The 20,217-nt window shown below is 38.2% G+C and overlaps 1 protein-coding gene across 1 annotated transcript in view; it reads left to right on the top strand.

Moving 5' to 3' along the window:
• The window catches only part of LOC149007498 (Molecular chaperone Hsp40/DnaJ family protein), a 67,631-nt gene that overhangs the window by 32,604 nt on the left and 14,810 nt on the right, over window positions 1–20,217 (top strand). Inside the window, exons 6-8 of the mRNA XM_089164547.1 lie at window positions 10,790–10,965; window positions 11,859–11,988; window positions 16,136–16,296. Coding sequence (XP_089020673.1) covers window positions 10,790–10,965; window positions 11,859–11,988; window positions 16,136–16,296 — 467 coding nt within the window. The remainder of the gene's footprint in view (window positions 1–10,789; window positions 10,966–11,858; window positions 11,989–16,135; window positions 16,297–20,217) is intronic.

Here is a 20,217-nt window from a genome sequence, read left to right as displayed (position 1 = left end):
GTTGTAATTTGAACGTGACTCACCCCACTTGAGTAAGATTGTAAGTAAAGTGTTCTCCCAGACATGTTTTGCCACTGGTTATTAGCGAAATTGGAGCACCTTTAGCTTCATCCACTCAAATAGGCGCAACCGATTGGGTGTGAAGCGTCTTGAGGACCTTGTCTACTTACACTATAATATGAGACTAAGGGAGGATCATACTAGACAGGGGATGGATAAAGAGAGTAACAATATCGAGTTGGCCGACATATTTGAGATGGATGATGATGATAACCCAGTAGTTGACTAGATCAAGGATAGTGGAGAGCCTTTGCTAAATGAGGAGGGTGGTTGTCCTAGTAGATAGATTGTAGAGAAGATGGGGGCTGATGTGGCAGACTTAATGGCTTAGGAGGGGAGTGCAAATGCAGCGCCCGGTCGTCCGTTCGTGCCACACCTTAGTGCATCCACTTAATTGCCTAGTCTGACACCGAGGATGATGTGACTCAGGCACCCCCCGACGATGACGACGACAACGCGACGACGATGATGATGATGGAGGGGATGAGGAGGGTGTTGGACCTCATGATCAAGATTTAGCTGATCCTAAGGACAGACCACCGGCACCAGCACTAGCAGTACGTGAGAGTCAAGGAGGGGGAGGATGACCACGAGATTCACAAGGCAAGAGTTAGTTAGCCCGCGCGACACATGATTCAGACCATATTGGAGCTGCAACTTGAGGCAAAAATGTTTCCTCGTCATATTCGAGGAAGGGGAAGGGGAGACAATACAGATATAGTACGGAGGACACACCATCATATGGGTCTTACCGTCCGATTAATATGGAGAGCTTGGTGAGATCTATGAGATCAATGAACATCAATGATTCCAGAGACCACCTCCAGAGGATCTGGATGGCATAGGGCTATAGAATCCTCATATGATACTGCTGTGGAGAGTATTGGTTCTACTGGGTCGGCTTATGGAGCTTATGGTTATGGACCTTATGGTGTCCCTCCTGGCTATCAGACTCTAGGTCAACCAAGCAACCACCAATGGAGCCTTATGGTCATGGAGCTTATGGTTTCCCTCCCACTGTCACCTATTGGAGTCAGCCACTGGAACTTTATTGTCAGTATGGAGCTTATGGTGTCCCTACCCCTGCTGACGACCAAGGTGTTTCTTCATTTGTTGAGCAAATCTTCCACTCTATACCACAACCACCACCAGCATTTCCATATGTAGTTGAGCTAGTTCCTTATCCAAAGATTCACAACTTCCCATCATTAGGACATCTTAGGCATGTGGATGAGGCCACATACAAACCTGTAGTTGTTGACTACATCGACAACTATATGGGGCAAACATTATGGGACTTGTATTGTCATTTGTATGGGGTTTAGAGGGAAGATGGAGACATGGAATATAGTAGACTTGCAATTGGTAATATTTTCGCTTCTTCTCATATATACTATATACTTGAATGTTACCTTTTCAATAGCTTTTTTGGTAAACTAGTAGTTCCATGGTGTTTATTATGTTTGAAATAGGTAATATGCAAGAATCTAGATAATTTTGAGTCCATATTTTGCCCGAAACTGAAGTTTGAAACTTCAGTTAAAAAATCACAAATTTCGACCGAAATTTCGGTCGAAACATGAAAATTTCGGCCTTTTCCTGGGTCGAACTGAAATTTCTTCCTTACCGTGACTTCTAGCTTATCATCATCCAAAAGAGATGCTTTATGGGGTTGTGGATGCTGCTGTCTTTAACTTTCTTAACAGAAGATTCAGACTGAACATTAACACAACTACCATTGTCAACAATTACTTAACTAGTGCATGTTCGAGACTTCATGGTCTGGAGTATGCAATCACAGTGCCAGTTTTCACAACAGTTACCTGAGTAGTGCTTCCTCTAGACTTCATTCTGGTTTGAAATATGCAACGGTGATGCCAGCCTTCACTCTGGGTTTCTGCTCCAAGTGCTTGGTGACCATACCAACTCCTGTCATCCCCCATTTACTAGGGTCAAGTGCGGCCCATGACACTTAAACCCTACTGGCTGATAGCTTGACATGGCAGTTAATTCTTTCATCCTTTATAAATAACAGTCCAAAAATCATGGTAGGACAGTGGAAACGTCTATCTAGCAAGAGGGGTAAATATAGAAGTACAATAATCTGAGGGCAACCAACATAATCTATTTATGCTTGCTTATAAATATAGACATCCATTATTCAGAATTACATCATCTGCTGAATTGAACATTTACTGTCTCATACAAACCTTTAAGATATATAAAATGTAAGCATTAGTTATGAACTGAACTACTTAACCAAAATCAAATGAAACCTCAAGCTTTCAACCCTTGTCCTTTGACTATCTATCCGTACATGGTAAAGAGGTATGAGCTTCACTAGCCTAGTGAATATTATGAAACTACTATGCCACAACCAAAAACATGACATGTATATACTTAAACAATATATTCAGTCTCCTTTCAAAATACATGTTAATAAATTTTCCACAATAAAATACTCAATTTGAATTGAAAACAGGTAATCTAGAAAAGCATTTCCAAAATTTCTCTTTTCAAATCTTTTCAAATACTTCTGTTTCTGTTTCTCTTTCAGTTACAGTCATAAGCGTAGATCCATGCAGGATGTACATCTCTCTATACCACCGAAGTGGGTCAAGTGGCTATACTCTGTACCATCGGTGTGGCTACACCATCGAAGTGGTCTCATTCCCTGGGCACATTGTTTTTAATTTTTTTTTTTGGTAAACCACACTTTATTCAGCAAAAGAGCAGTAAGTGGTCTCATTCCCTGGGCACATGGCCAGGTACACCTTTTAGACTACTATCATTGTCTTAGACTCAGTTTTTCCCCTTTAACTCTGGCCACAACGCCTTCTCATTTGGGTACTCAAGGTACCAAGACTTACATGGGCAGTGCTTGTCAGCACTATGTTTTTTTTTATTATTCCATTTCAATCATGCATTTATTAAACTTATATTCAAACATCAAGATGCAAGTGTTAAGATAAATGCATAAATAAAGCAATCCATTAGATTACTTAATTTTACAATATGCATAATCATAACATACTTGCATGTTTTTAAATCAGTCATCCAAATACCAATCATGTGAAGAATCAATCAAATACTGAATAAAGTATTCCATATTTTATCATGCATCAAAAGTATGCATAATCCATTAATGAGTCATAATACTCAATCATACAGCACAATTATATATAACTATTGGTTGAGTTATAATACTCAAAGTACACCAGTTTGATCCTATCCTTTTGAACCAGATTCCGTTCTTCACAGAGCAAAGTCTAACCCAATATAATCAAACCTGCATAATCTTAATCTACTCATAATGGTACAAATACAGTTCAGAATATAAGGCCAAATTTTAAGGTACAAAACAAAACCGATTATTGACTGGCCAGATTCCATACGTACCGGTAACTTCACTGCTGGCCTTTTTGACCCTTTTATGGGTTTCTGGGACTTTTCGTAAATGTGTGAAATGTAGATTTTTGAGTCCTCTTTCCATCAGATCTTTAATCATCCGACTCTGACAAGTAACGAAGAAGTTACAGTCATTTTAGTATATAGGGGTCCATCTGTCAAATGGACAGAAAAGGCCAAACTGGGACCATAACCACACTACGGGTAAGGTTTTAATCCCAATAACTGGTCAAACTGATTGGGGATTAAATTTATAAATTGCAACAAGCTAAGTGATGTGAAGAAGGGTTCACTCCTTGGCCAAAACCCTGGAATGGGCCCCAAGGCCACTTCAAGGCGGTGCACCTAGGGCTGGCCGAACCCCTCCTAGAGGGGTATTTTGGTCAATTCGAGCCCTAATTAATTTCTGGAACTAAATTTAAGATTTTTATTTCTTAATTTCCTGGAGTCTTGTTTAGTTTAGAAGTCTTGTTTGATTTAAAGATGAGTTCTTAGAGTCCTTAGGAGTCTTTCTTTAAAGAAGGACTCTTGTGAGTCTTCACTTACAAGAAGAGTTTCTTTCCTTATGTTAGAGTCCTAGAGTCTTAGAAGAAATCTATTCTCAGGAAGATTCCATTAGTTGCCTAGTTTAAATTAAAGTCTTTATTTGTGTGGCTGAGATTAATTGTAAGGAAGATCCTAGATTATAAAGGATTCCCAATTAAATTGGGGTATTTAGTTGTGAAGTTAAGTCTGATTTTTGGATAAATTGAGTTCGAGTTAAGGATCATGGCCTTGTTGAGGAGGTGACAGTTGAGTAATTGACAGTTCTCGTTCAAGATCAGCACCTCCTTCAAGATTCCTGCATCTTCTTCCAATCTCCAGCATCCATTGACAGTCACGGCAGTTTCCCAAGTTAGTTCTCCGACTCCAGGCCCCTCCCACACCCACCCAAACCTATTGCACTACTTCCCAGCCCAGCCCCTGCTTGCATAAAGTCATAAACCCTGGAGTCCCTCCCCCTTGTCTTCCATTCTAGCAGCAGCAGGAAACCAACCCCCTCCCTCTTTCTTTCTTGCCATAGCCCCTGCCTCCCTTTTTTCTTTTCTCTCTTTATTTTTTTTATTTTTTCCCCCCTTCACTTGTGGCAAGTGAAACAGCAGGGAAAAAGAAAAGAAAAGAAGACTGAAACGGAAATAAAAGAAATTAAAAGAAGAAGAAAGAATGAAAGAAAGAAAGAAAGGAAAAGAAAGAGAGAAAGAAAATTGCAAGGAACAAATCCCTTTTCTTTCCTAATCACATGCCTTCCCTATCATTTCCATTCCCTTTCCTTAATTCCCTGTGTTCTTCCTTTCACTTTAGGTTTTACAAATCCCGAACCTTTTCCCATCCAGGGTAAGTCTAAATATCCCTTGGGTTCCCCAAATCATTTGACTAAACTTTTTCCCCTCCCCATTTCCTTTGGCATATCCCACTGGGCCCACCCTACCTTTATTAATCCAAATTATTCCATTCCCCTTCCCATCAACCCTAATCCATTCCGTAGGATATGTAGGTATTCTCGCAACCAAAGATACATAATCTGTTACCCTTTTCACCCACTCAAGCCATCCCATAGGGTATCCCATAATTTTTTAACTATCCCATAGCATGCCTAAACCCTCCCATAGGATACCCATAGGCTCCTAGGATCTCAAAACATCTCTTTGTCAACCCACATATCCAATACTAATCCTTAGACAGCCCACTATTTGTTGGTTCTAATTATAGAGGATCCTTGAAAGGTCTAACCTAGACCCTAGTTACATCACGAAGGTAAGGAAGTATTACTGATGCAGAATTAAAGACATATTTAAGAAGAAAAAGCCCATTGGGTTAGGCCCATCAAAGGCCTAAAGCTATCACTTGAATTAGCCCATGGCTTTAATGGGCTAGGACTGTTTTAGTAGGTTAAAGTTAACCCACATATGTTGAACTTCATAGTTGATACCTAAGCCCATATCTAGTTTTTGAAAAGTCAATAAAAGGAGGCTGTGGTTTGAAAATAAAAGAACTCATTGTCAAAGGAGTTTTCCTTTATCAAAGAGTTAGGTAGTAGTTGAGTTATTAATAGGTAGGTGGTGTCAGCTAGTGGTTGGATGTTACCGTTAATGTTTATGTCTCTTTAGAATGTTATATAAAGAGACTTATGTAAGAGGTGAAGACATAACACATCAATTGAAATCAAATTGCTTTGTTAGCATTCCTTCTGTATGGAGAATCCTTGTGTTTGATTAAGGTAGGTTGTAGGGGTGCAAGTTTTGCCTTGGCGGCCCTGACCCACCCTAAGCCCGCCCTGAGCCCAAATAGGGCTTAGGCTAAAGATTTTGGTCCTAAGGGCGGGTTAGGGCCAAAATATTCTGGCCCTAAACTAGGGCCAAGGGCAGGCCTGGGATTACTCTTTGGCCCACCCAGCCCAACCCGGCCCGGCCCTGATTTTGGCCCTGATCTTGGCCCTAGTTCTGGCCCTGATTCTAGCCTTGATCTTGGCCCTGATTTTGGCTCTGATTCTGACCTTGATCTTGGCCCTGATCCTGGCCCTAATTCTAACCTTGATATTGGCCCTAATTATGGCCCTGATTTGAGTCTGGACCCTCCACCCATATGGAGAGGAATTAATTCTAATCCACATGGGTGAATACTTGACACGTGTCAAATTTAAAAAACATGATCATGTTTTGTAAAAAATTAATAAAATTAAATTATATCCTCATTACTAGTGTAGTAAGCATCCATCTGATTTTGGCCGAATTCTAACCCTAATTTTGGCTTTAGTCTTAATGTTAATTTGACCCTGATCATGTACTAGATTTTTACCCTAATCTTCATATTAACATTGATATAACTATAAATCTCGACTTTGACCTTCAGTCATTTTGATCATATTAGACTATGAGTTCACTTTTTATATTATTTTTAAGATAATTTTTATTTTTCGAACTAAGTAATTTTTGGTTCCCAAAAATCATTAATTTTTTTTTGGACTAAGGCGATATAATATATTATAAATAATAAAAGCTAGTATATAAAGAATTAATATCTAACAAATCTACACCCCAAGTTCTCATCATAAATATTGACATCTTTCTTTCGCCTCCAATGTGATATTTCGGGGGAAAAAAAAAACTTATTAAGGACAGATAGCTATGTTTGTAAATTGTTACTAAAATATCATTTTCTTTTAACTATGAAAAAAATATCAATACTAAATTATCGTTGATTTACTTGTTAACAAAGTTTTGAATATGGATTTTTTTGTTGAATAAGGATATCAATGGGAGTGGTTTTCAATTTCCATCATCAAAGTAATGGGAGAGGTTTTCAATTTCCTTCACCAAAGCAATAAGAGACTTTCAAAGCTCAATATAGAATTATGGAGTATGAACTTATTTATGTTTAAAGCAACACTATCAACTTATTGACTATATTATCATTTTGTAGGAGCTTGAATCATCTTATATTTCTATGAATTTTATTTTTAGTTTACTTGTGATACTTTTATTTTTTTTTTTTTTTTTTTTTTTTTTATTATGAATTTACATTTGATATTTTAGGTCCAAGGATAGGACCAATTAAGGCTAGGGCCAAGATAGGGTCAATCAGGGCCAGGGACAAGACTAATCAGGGTCAGGGACAGGGGCCAATCAGGGCTAATCAGGGCCAACCAATCCCGACCCGGCCCAATTAGGGGCGGGAATGGGCTTGGATTGGCCCTGTAGGGCTTAGGGATAGGGACAATAATCCTTGCCCCTGAACTAGGGTTAGGGTGGGGATGGGCTCAGATTAGAACATATAGAGCTGGGCTTGGGATTGCAAAAGCCCGGCCCAGTTGCAGCCCTAGTAGGTTGGTGTTCAATCCAACCGATCCACCTTGCGGTGTGAAGCCCGGGTGTTACATACTTACATTGTTATTCTCAATTTCCTCATATTGTCCTTTCAATTTCTTCATCATAGTTCTGCCCCTATTTTGAAGATCTATTCAGCCCATATTGTTATGCTATTATCCTTATAATACCACTCTAGTTTCAGCCCTCTTTCACATCTAAATTATGTTTCATCTTAACTCTATCAAATCTGAACTTGATTCCCTGTGAAAGATCCTATTTGGCTACTATTTTGATCAATCAAATACAATACTATATTAATTACCTAATCCGGTGCTTGATTCGTTATGAATAGGTCCCCAAATCCTAGTATAGGGGCCTATTCTTCAATCCTATACCCCCTCTGTACTCTTACCTCTCTCTCTCTCTCTCTCTCTCTCTCTCTCTCCATTTTCTCTCTTTGATTCATTTCTTCTCTCCCCCTCTCTGTAGCTTCCCCTTCTCTCTCTCTCTACTTATCTATTTCTCTCTATCACACTCATTTTTCTTCTCTCTTTTCACGAATTTCTTTTACCCCTACACTTTATTTCTCTCTCTTCTCTTATTATTTTATATATTTATTTTTTCTTTTCCTTCATTGCTAAACACCTATACTAAGGGGATTATTGACACCAAATGGCATATGGCCTACAGGCCTAGCCACATCTTTCCCCCCTTTTACAACTACTTGCATGACACATCACTAGGGAGGGTTTGTAATTAGTGCCACCAAGTGATATGTGTCCTCTTATGTGCATATAATAAGATCAAGGGCATGTGGGTATTATTCAGTTTCCTAAAAGCCTAAATCGACTCATGTTCAATTACACTCTTAGGCTATATTAGATTGGCAATTAATTATAAGGTTTGATTCAATTCAAAATGAGGATCTATTTCCTGCTTTCGTTTTTGTCTAATTCCACCATGTGCATGGTTGAATGAAAATACGTTTTGACCCAATTATGGATTTGGGGTCCAACCATCACTAATCATTTTAATCATCCTAGATATTGGGAGCATTCTAGTACAATGTTAAGATAATAATATAATAAGATGCTGGGCATCACATCCTCCCTTCTGTAAAATAAATTTTGTCATCGAAATTTGCTTATTTGATCAAGAAAAAAAGTTGAAGATATTGGGTCCTCATGTCAGATTCAAGCTCCCATGAAGCTTTTGGCTTGTGTGGTTGCTCCACAATACCTTCACCAGTGGAAAGACTGAGTCTAAGTCGCTGATAGCAGTTTACGAGGTGTCTATGGCCTTGTGCCCAGAGAATGAAGTCACTTTGGTGGTAAGACTAAAACTACTTCAGTGGTGTAGCCACTTCAATGGTATTGAGAGATGTACATCCTTTGGAATTTAGGCTTATGACTATAATTGAAAGTGAAACAGAAATGGAAATTATCTGAAAAGATTTGAAAAGAGATATTTTGGAAATGCTAACCTTATTATATGCATACAAGAGGCCACATGTCACTTGGTGGCACTAATTACAAACCCTCCTTAGTGATGTGTCATGCAAGTAGGAAGGAATAAAAGAAAGTTGAAATTGTAAAAGTTGTGGCAACATGTGGCTAGGAGACATGTCATTTGGTGTCAACAATCCCTTATTATATGTGTCACCTTTATATCAAAAAGAAAGAGAAAAAGAAAAAAAGAAAAAAGAAAGACAAGGTGGCATGAAAGTGAGAAAAATGGTGAAGAAAGTGACACCTTAAACCATTAGGTGTCACCTTAAGAGCAATGAAGTAGAAAAAAAAAATAATAATAAAAGGAGAAGAGAGAAAATAAGACCCAAAGAAAACGGGGGGGGGGGAGATACGGAAGTGACAGAGAGATGAAGAGGTGAAGAAATGAATTAGAGGGAGAGAGCAATAAAGATCTGAGGGAGAGAGCAATAAAGATATGGAAGTGAACGAGAGAGAGGGTAAGAGTATAGAGGGGATACTGGATTAAAGAATCGGCCCTTGTACTCGGATTTGGGACCTGTTCATAGTGACAGGCACCCAATCAGGTAAAATTCTGAACATCTTAGTTTGTTGAATTTAATCCCCAATTAGTTTGACTAGTAAATGGGATTGAAATCCCTAACTAGGGTTATTGTCCTGGTTTTGCCGTTCTATCCATTTGACAGATTAACCCCTATGCATTAAAACGACCATTACTTCTTTGTTACACGTCAGAATTAGGTAATTAAAGATGTGTTGAAAAAGGACCCAAAAACCTACATTTCATATATTAATGAAAGAATTAACTGCCATGTCACCTAGTAGAACTCCTTGGTAGTCTTCTTCACATCAATCATTAGTTGACTCATCCAATGACTCTAGGGCAAGCTTCTTAGAATCTCATGTTCATTCTTTTCTTTCATAGAAGTTGGTTCTTCCATGCTTAGTACGACTTAATGTAGTTACAGATTGATAGAGGATCAAGTAGAAGCCCGTTTTCCCATGATCTTAAGTTGAACCAATTTAATTGGTCAAATGATAGGTCTCCAAGAATCACACTCTCAAATGATGTCTTGGGTTATTTGTTTAACTTAGGGTTTGAAGGACATACTAGGTTATGGTTGAAGACAAGGCGTATGTATTCTGAATTTAACCTAAAAGGGGAAGAAGTTTCCAATGGGATGGTTATGATCATAGGAAAATGTGGTCAATATTCTTGATCTGGAGACTTGAGGTTTGTAGGTGTTGGAATGGGATGAAACTTGGAGGGAATGTGGGTAATGGTGTAAGAAAGATGATCCTCAAAGTTTATTGACATTCAAATAGGTGGATTGAGCTGCTGATCCAGGTTCTTTTTTTATAGGGTTCTTAGAGAATCTGACAATTCTAGAACTTAATGTTTTTCAGAGTTGGGCTGATGGTAATGGTCTATAACTTGGTTAGAAGTTTTTGAATGCTACATAACGATGAAATTTAGAGTTTGGGACACTGATGGTTAGGTTGCATAGATCTGATAGTCATTGGTTGTGCTGGGCATGTCTGTCAACTCAAGTGCTCACTTTCTGAACTCTTGGACACGGGCTCGAGTATTGGAGAAGGGTAAGGCTGCTTAGAGTCAACCCTCCCCAGACCTGGCTAAACTTGGGATCCTTGTGCACTAGGTACATCCTTTACAAAAATTAAAAACATATTTACTTATTAGGTGAAAAAGTTAACCCAATTTATGCAATTCGAATTTTGATTGATTGAAATCAGAAGATTCATTCAGTGGTTTTTGAGATAAGGCTTAGTTAAGTTGAGATAGTTTGAGATAGGCTTCAATGGTAAGATTGTCGAAATGTTTGAGATTCACAAATTGAGATGTAGCATATTGTATAATTTAGATGCTCTTTTGTCAGAGATATTAGCACTCCTGATACTTTTTTGACAATGAAATCAGGGATCATGTTCTAGTTATGTGATAAATCCTGCTGTGTTTTTAATATCTAGGTCTCTGTCTGTCCAAATTGTGGGGGAAATGGTGAAGTAGTTTCTGAATATTGTCGGAAATGTGCTGGTGAAGGACGTATACGTAGTAAGAAAGATATCAAAGTTAAAGTCCCTCCTGGAGTCAGCAAAGGCAGCATTCTTCGAGTTTCTGGGGAAGGTGATGCAGGTCCTAAAGGGTATGTAGATTTATTCTTTTCCTTTTTGTGCCGCAAGGTTCCAGTTGGAGGTCCATTGCATCGTTGTTTGCATAAAATTCTTAAGTTGAAAAAGGCACCCAATTTATTGGTGCACCAGCATATGTTTCATCACCCAATAAAATTAATTTTATTTGAGGTGTAGTGCTATTGATATTTTATGCACCAAAAATTGTATTTTCAACTTTTATTTGAGACAAACATGCTATAAATAAGGAATTATGTATGGCCAATAGCAAAAGAAGAAACAGGACGACAATCCAGTTGCATCTCATTTGGGTCAAGCACAAAAATGCTAGATGCGAGCTCACTGGGGTGACCTAGTGACCTCCAGCCACTGCTTCTCATCTATCCGTGTCATCAATTTTTTTGGACGTAGAATGCTAAAAATAAACATCACCAGAGTCCCGGTGGTCTTAAATAGTTAAATGACATGTTTTTAGGTGTTTCCTTGTCTGGGAGTAAATTCCCGCAATCTCTGGTGTGATTGAAACATTTTGAATCTTATTTCTGCTATGTTCTTTGTGTAATGGTTTCCTTGGCAGTCTAGGTTTGCCAGTTTAGCTCAATAGCTACTTCAGTATTCTTAAATAGTGTCTCAAACATTATTGGCTAGTTTTTCTTTAAAAAGAATGTTTCCTTAGAGGCACTGTTTTCAAAATTCATTTTAACATTCCTTTTTTATGATATTTCCTTGTAAATTTATTGGGTCTCACTGATAAAAAATGTTCTTCTAAAAACAGTCACTGACGTCTTCCTTTTGAAGCCCAGGAAAGAGTAGTAGGCCCTTAATAAAATTTTCTTCTATTTATCAAAAAATAAAATAAAAAGAATAACAAAGAATATTCACCAGTCCCTTTTTTTCCATTGGGCAGGGGACCACCTGGAGATCTTTATGTATATCTGGACGTTGCGGAGATCCCGGAGATCCAAAGAGATGGCATAAATTTATACTCAACAATTCCTATAGGCTATATAGATGCCATTTTGGGAACTGTTGTTAAGGTGAAACAACTGTATAGTTGTTCTGGTGGTTGACTGTAATTCCTTCTTTTTCCCTTGTCTATTGGGGTATCCTATTTCTCTGCCTTTTGATGAATTAAAAAAAGAAAAAAATGATTATACTGCATTGGTGACTTTATTTATGTTGGTTCTTCTATAATCACCTAAATGTTCATATGATATTGAAAGCAATGCAACACTAATGAGCATTAAGTCAACAAGAAAAGATAAATTAACTTGAAATTATGTAAGAAAGATATACTATTTAAGTGGAAAACAAAGGTCCCAGACAAAGAATATCTACATAAACAAGAAAAATCTCAGAAAAAGTAAAAATTGTTAAATGCATCTATAAATGTGCAGCCTCTCCTGTGCTCCTTGAAATAGATTTAGATAGTAGAAAATAAGGATGGAAGTTCATTGAGGTTCTAATTCTTTTTTCTTTCCTTCTTCTTTTTGGGGGCTGAACAACACTTGTTATTGTGAGGGGAAATGAAAAGGTACATAAATGGTACAGAACAATTGGCAACAAAATTGAGACTACAAACATTAGATTGTCATAGAATGAAACCCTATATTTAAGTTTTCTTTATCGAGTCCAGTTTTAGTCCTAGACTGTCGGTTGACCTCATCCTCCATCTGATGTAAGTCAAATTCTAGGGTTTTGAGATTTGTGATTAAATCCTAAAATTGGGTTCACTCCAGGATCCTCTCTCTGAGAACTAGCAATTTTAAGGGATTCTATTTGAGAAATTAGGGTTTCAATTACCCAAGCAATACCCTGGATGGGTTGGAGAGGTTTGGGAATAACATGTTAGGGAAACTAGTAACTTTGCTATGGAGTCAAATTCAGCCATGGGAAGGGTTTTGGGTGTAGGTAAAGCCATAAAGGGGGTTTGAAGGCTTGCGGTTAAGGGAGATTAGGGTTTAGGGTCTTACAGCAAATGGGCTTGTGAGATAGGTTACTGTCCTAAGATTCTTGAATGGATTCTTGATCTTCTGTCTTTCTTTTTATTGCTTTCTTGATCTTTCTTGGTTCTTTATGGGATCTTACTTTCTTTTCTTTCTTTCTTGCAATCTTGATCTTCTTGGGTTAGGTTGCACTTGGGTTTTCTTTGTTTTCCTAAGCTCCTGCAGGCTAAAGAAGGAAAGAGAAGGGGGGAGGGGCTGTTCTTGAGGTCTTGGGTTAGGGGACGGTAGGGAATGACTAAGGTGAAAGGGGAAGGGTTTCTAGAGGTGCCACAGGTAGGAGAGGGGCTGGGAAGGTCTGCGATAGGGAGAGGGTTGCTGGAATTTACAGAATTAGGGTTTAGAGGGGTGGGGAAGACTTGCAGTTGAGAGTGAACAAGGGGAGTGGGGCTCTGCTTATCTGGAGATGGTTAAGGGCTGCTGGTTGTTGTAGATTGAAGAACTAGGCTGGAAATTGTAGTAGATCTCACAAAACTGCTGTGGTCTTCCCAAGACACCACGGCTTGACTTGACTTCAAACTCAGATTAATGTCATCCAATTCAACTTAAAGATTTTATGGCTTTAAGGCTTTATTTATAATCTCAAATAAAAAATAAAAAAAGACTCTAAATTGGAAACCAATTAGTACTCTAACTGGCATATCCACAACTAACTCAACCACTCTTGACCAAGACTTGGACTCAAACAAGAAAACTCAATAACTAACTTTGGAGGACTCCAAAGAGTAGATATGAAATCCTAAAAATAAGGAAATTCAAGTAGATTCAAATTATGTGATCCCAACATAACTGGGCATCTCACCTTGTCTAGGACTCTTAAATAACTTGCAAAATACTAATCAGAAAAGTAAATAAAAATATATCTAAGGTCCAGACAATACCCTGGACTCGATGGGACCCAAACCTAATTGTGACAAATTGAGCAAAGTTACCAACAATTATAGGGTTTGGGGAATCAACCCTAGGCCCTGTGAAACCCCTGGAAATTATTTACATCAACATTCAACGGAAACACCCCTCAAAGAAGCTGGGCTTCTGACAATTTTGATCAGGTGAAAGTACCTCAAGTCTCCTCCGAAGGTAAACTGTGACCAGTTGAAATTTTTGTCACCCTGAGCAGTTAACTCAGGTCACCTCTGGGAAGTGTGGATCTCAATGCCTGTTACTGTTGTCTTCAGCTGAATAGGATAAGAAAAAACCCAGTGTATTTGGTAAATCAAAATGATTTCTAGAAGTTACTTCAATACCCAGTGGACTTGGCTTCTTCATATACCTAGTGATCTGGAATCAAAGTTTAGTTCACAACCGGCAGAAGAGAGGTGGAGCAAAGCTTTTAGTACTTGAGGATCTTGCCTTGGAGGAAAACCCATGTTTTCTGAACAATCAACATCATAGCCCACCTACCAGTTCTCAACTCTATGACCTTAATCCTTACTTGAAGGTATTCCATCAGTTAAACTGAACAGTATTAGTGAGCTTACCCAAACGGCATGAACTGCTGCCCAGGTTATTGTCCAACACTTTTCCCTATTTTCAAATAGCTTCAGCTTTCATTGAGAAGAGCACGTTAACTAATCTGATACAGATTCATCACCAAATTAGGCTTCTACATATATTAGTAAAAGCCCTATTTAAAGTCTAGTACTTATCAGTTCACTTTCCTAGTAAGTTTAGAAGGACTTGGTTGGGCATTTTCTTTCAGTATAGCTTCAGCTTTCATTGAGAAGAGCACATTAACTAATTTGATACAGATTCATCACCAAATTAGGCTTCTACATATATTAGTTAAAGCCCTATTTTAAGTCTAGTACTTTATCAGTTCACTTTCCTAGTAAGTTTAGAAGGAATTGGTTGGGCATTTTCTTTCAGTATAGCTTCAGCTTTCATTGAGAAGAGCACGTTAACTAATCTGATACAGATTCATCACCAAATTAGGCTTCTACATATATTAGTTAAAGCCCTAATTTAAGTCTAGTACTTTATCAGTTCACTTTCCTAGTAAGTTTAGAAGGACTTGGTTGGGCATTTTCTTTCAGTATAGGAGTCTATTCTGGAGGGAGATTCAATTTTTTCTTCCTAGTTTGAGTTTGAAACTGTGTCAACCACTGTAGCTATAAGTATAGATGTAATTGCTTAGTTGAGCCTTGAATTGATGAATTGAATTTTGAGTTTTCTTTATTCCCACCAGTTAGATAACTAATGGCATAGCATGGTTGTGTGAACATCTTCTGTGATTTTTTTTTCTCTTCACTTGCTCCCAAGAATATCTTTAATCATCCAAGCTGTTATTTAAGAATATCTTGAACAATCATAAGTTGAATTCCTCAATCCCAATCTTCTGATCTTCATACAAAAACCATATTCCACTCCCACGTCCCTTTTTTTTTCCTCCTATTTTTGTACCCCTCAAAAGAAAAACTCAAAATTCATACTTAGATCTATACCTTTCTAACCATTAAAACTGTTCCGAACTTTAGGGATCATCCTCATATATCATTACCTAACTTCTCTCTTTGTTTCATCCAACCGCTATTACCTTTATTCTTGTGCCCCAAGAAAATGTCCCCAAATTCTAAAACCCTAAACCATAACTTTTTAAGTTGAGTTACTTGAAGACTGGCCCATAGTTGATTGTATTCAATCTAGGGCTATGTCGTGATCCCTTGCAAGAAACAACAGAAAAGTGATAACCAATTCTTTCTCTGGATAAATATCCTAAATCCAGATTAATTATCATCGGAAGGCTTTGACTAGGAAAACATTGCATTGTGGCTTGCTATAAGTGTCCTTCAAATGCTCTCTTTGATAATCTTCACATTCTAGAAGCCACAGTCCAATGATGGGTCTATTAGCTAATGGTTACGCAACACTTTTTAGTCCATCATGCGTAACGTGAATTTCATAGCATTTCTATGTTTTTGGGTTCTGGTTTTGCCTTGTTAGTTTTCAGTAATTGATGTTTAATTATTAGGATCATGTAGTCTTCTTCCACTACTATTCTATTGTGACTTCATGTTGCAGGTTGGACTTTCCATTTTTTTCTTTCTTCATGTTATCCACAGTAGAACATTCTTGTTCAGCAAAATCCATTATAAGATATATCATGTAGACAACTATGCTGCTAGATACTCTGTCCGAAGTTAATCTGCAATTATAATTGTTTGAAGTTCAAAATAAACAGGTGAAGACTGTTGACGGTGCTACTGAATTACAAATCCCCCCTGGTACTCAACCTGGCGATGTGATTGTGTTAGCGAAAATGGGTGTCCCAAAACTAAACAAACCATCAATACGTGGTGACCATTTATTCACTATTATAGTCACCATACCCACGCGTATTAGGTATGGTTCTTATCATTTGTGAGCATAGCTTATCTCGTGGTATGCAAAATTGCTAAATTCCAATGTTATGAATGTATATAAATTTTAATTGTTTTTTTTTTTGTTAGAGAATCATTAGATGACATTTGGAATTTTCTGTTAAAGCAGTGGAAGAGCCCCAACTTATTTTTGTTTTCACTGCCTATAAGTCAGCAATTTTTAACTAACTTTGTTGGTTTCCAATAGATTAAATAATTTAAATTCTCTGGGAATGAGATCTGGCAGTGAACCACTCAGTGCTGGAAAATATGGTTTAAATTGATTTTACTGGTGAAAAAGAAAACTAAATAAGAGATGAGTCTATTGGGAACATAGGGGAAAAATATATTAGTACTGAACATGAGAATCCAAAATGCAGAATCTGACAATTTGGTACAAGCAGATGCAGTCTGAGAGTAATCAATGGTGCAGCATCCTTATATCATAGTTAACAGATTGGAATACATCATCATCAAGCCTTGTCCCAACTAAATGGGGTCGGTTACATGGATTCTTGCCTTAATAAGCTCTATTGAGGCCATGCTAGATACAAGGCCTAAGCTATGCATATCCTTTCTCACCACTTCTCTTAAGGATATCTTAGGCTGCATCTAGCTCTTCTAATTTCCTCAATTTGGATTGTATCACTTCTCCGTACAGGGGCATTTACAGGCCTCTAATGAATGTGGCCGTGCCACCTCAAACGATTTCCTCGTAGCTTGTCACTTATCGAAGCAGCTCCTAGACCAACTCTAATAGTATTATATCTTATCTTATCCTTCCTAGTTTTGCCACCCATCCATCCTAGCATCCTCATTTTCATTACATTAAATTTATCTATATGATTCTTTTTAATAGGCGAAACACTTTGCACCATACATTATAGCTGATCGAACGACGGTCCTATAAAATTTTCCTTCGAAATTTAAAGGAATACATCGATCACACAAGATCCTAGATGCACCTCTCCACTTCATCCACTATTTTAATTTTTTTGAAACATTATCCTCTATGTCACCTTTTTTATTTATGGTTGAACCAAGATATCTAAGACAGTCACTTTGAGGAATCTCCTTATCATCAAGTTTCACCACCTCATCGTCCACCCGATCATGACCCAAAGTTACAAATTAGGTTACCTTAGGTTGGATTATAAGGTGTCAAAATTAATCTTTCTGCAAAAACTTAAAATTGGGGATTCTGAGGAAATAATTCTGGGAAAATAGGTAAGAAGGTTGTTTAGAACAACGCAAAGAAGTAAAGATACTTCGCATGCTTCACATGTCTATCAGAAAACCCTTCAGCCAGTTACTATCTCGCTTACATGAACTTCGCAAGAAGTTGTGTCTTGGCTTGACCATTGTCAAATTAGGGTTGTTCTGCTACCAATATAGAAGGATACAGCAATTAAATTTGTAACAGTTTGAGCTATAAACAAAACCAAGGAAGAAGAAGAAGCGAAGAGAAGAGATGGAGGAGAAGAAGCGGAGTGAACCAGGCCCCATTAGAATTCTCATTTTTCTCTCCCCCACATTTCAGATATTTTACCGAAGATAGTACAGTTAACGAAGAGGCTTTCCTAAATTGATTTCAATAGCAAAATAGAAAGAGGTCCTATAATCTAATTAACAGGTGCCAAAGTCTATTCCTGTATGGTAACTTATATCTGAGGTGGATCCCTCATAACTGGTTGCCACTCAAGTGGTAATCAGAATTCTTTATAGTCCCCCTCAAGCTGGAGCATACGAATCTCCCATGCCTCCTTACAACAACCACTTCTAAAGGCACATCCAAATGATGGCTTGGTAAGAATGTCATTGAAATGATCTCTAGATGAAATGAAAGGCGTAATAGTGAGCTTCTTCAGAAAAGCATCCCAGACAAAATGGGAGTCCACATCAGTGTGCTTGGTATGTCCGTAGAAGACAGGATTGCTAGCAATGTAGATAGGCACCTGTCATAGAACATCTTCATAGATTGAGATCAGATTGAGATCATGGTAAGAGAACTCTCAAGGTCTGACCAAGTTCTTGTGAGATATCTCGTGTGCCATTTAGCGAGACAAGATGATGTGCAAGATGATACCCGAATTTTTCGAACCACCACGTGGGGATTGTTTCCGCCCATAGATAGCCTTATGTAGTTTACCAACTTCACAAGAAAACTCACCCTAAGCAACAAACCTTGAAGGTTGGTTCTTGTAAACCTCCTCTTGTAACTTACAATACAGAAATGCTTTACCAACTTCACAAGAAAACTCACCCTAAGCAACAAACCTTGAAGGTTGGTTCTTGTAAACCTCCTCTTGTAACATACAATACAGAAATGCTTTTTTCACCTCCAACTAATAGAGGAGCCAATCTAGATTGACTGTCAAGGAAATATAAAATGAAGATAATTCAAACGTGCAAGTGGGGAAAAGCTGTAACATAGTGAGCACCATTGGCCTGAGTATGCCCCGTGGCTACCAACCAAGCTTTAAGATGTTCAATAGAATCATCAAGGTTATATTTAGTAGTGTAAGGCTGTAAGCCCAACTACACTGCAAAACCATATTATGCAGAAGTAATCTAGACTGACAACCAAGGAAATATAAATACAAATAAAATTTAACCGTGCAAAGGGAAGAAATACAAATAGTCAGCACCTGTAGTCTGAGTGCTACTCCTTGGCCACCAACCAACCCTTTAGATGGCGATGCCAAATCATTGCCAAATCGGGCTTCCTTCCTTAATATAGTCTAGGATTGGGTCACCGGTCATATACATATTTTGCCTTTGATTCCTTCGGTATACTTTATAATGGTCAACTTAATGGGCCTAAAATATGGGTAGAAAATAGGAAAACGGGATTTATTCATTAATTTGGTTAAGACTTAAGAGTCCTACTATGCATTTCCTTTATTATTTCAGTTTTCTAGTCAAATTTAGGTTACCTAATAGATTAGGATCAGGTTTGGCCTTTCTGTTGGATTCTACTAGGAGTTAAATTAGAGTTTGTATTCATGTAAAATTCTATTCCTTGTAATAGTGTACTTTCCACTTAATTATAAATAGATGGCTTGAGATCATTGATTGATAAGCCGTTCTACCAATATCGTGTTTCTCAACATGGCATCAGTGTGTTCAACCGTTTGGCCGGGCTCAGGCAGACTCAGGATTTACCAAGAAGAGAACGTCGAAATGAAAGAGTTTGAGAACAAGAAGACGAAAGCCAAGGAAGAAGGGATATGAGGTCTGATAACCCGAGAGGGCCAGTCAGCCAATTCGGATCTTCTCATGAACCTACTTCCCAATATTCAGATCTTGGAAGTGTTTGGTCTCCACAAGGGCGCCAAGAGGCGCATGGTCTCGGGAGAAGATTAGATGACTTGGAGAGGAAGCTTGATGATCAGGACCTTGATGACGACTATGATGTGGTTGACAGAGAGCCCTTCTCAGAAGAAGTCATGAGAGCACCTCTTCCACCCAACTTTATCATGCCGACATTCACTCCTTATGAAGGTAAGTCAAATCCTCGTGAACATATTAGCTATTTCAAGTCTGTTATGGCGGTGATTGGCCGAGAAGATGAGTTATTATGCCGAACCTTCCCGGCTTCTCTCAAAGGCCCAGCAATAAAGTGGTTTTCAAGCCTATGGCCAAGATCCATCCGAAACTTCCGGGAACTTGGGAGAAAATTCATTGCCCGATTCCGAAGTTGTATTGGGAGTAAGAAGACGGCAGATAGCCTCTTCGCCATTAAACAAAAGTTGAGTGAGTCTGTTCGAGACTATCTCCTAAGATTTGATAAAGTGGCTATTGAAGTTGAGTAGTTGGATGATACGGTGGCATACAATGCACTATGGAGTGGAATAACTCAACGACGCTTGCTAGAAGTGTTACTTCAAGACAAGCCCAAGAC

Source organism: Hakea prostrata, chromosome 8, assembly GCF_041222555.1.
Source record: "Hakea prostrata isolate BN-2017 chromosome 8, UWA_Hpros_2, whole genome shotgun sequence".
Classification (NCBI taxonomy): Eukaryota; Viridiplantae; Streptophyta; class Magnoliopsida; order Proteales; family Proteaceae; genus Hakea; species Hakea prostrata.
This window is presented reverse-complemented; position numbering and strand designations above follow the sequence as displayed.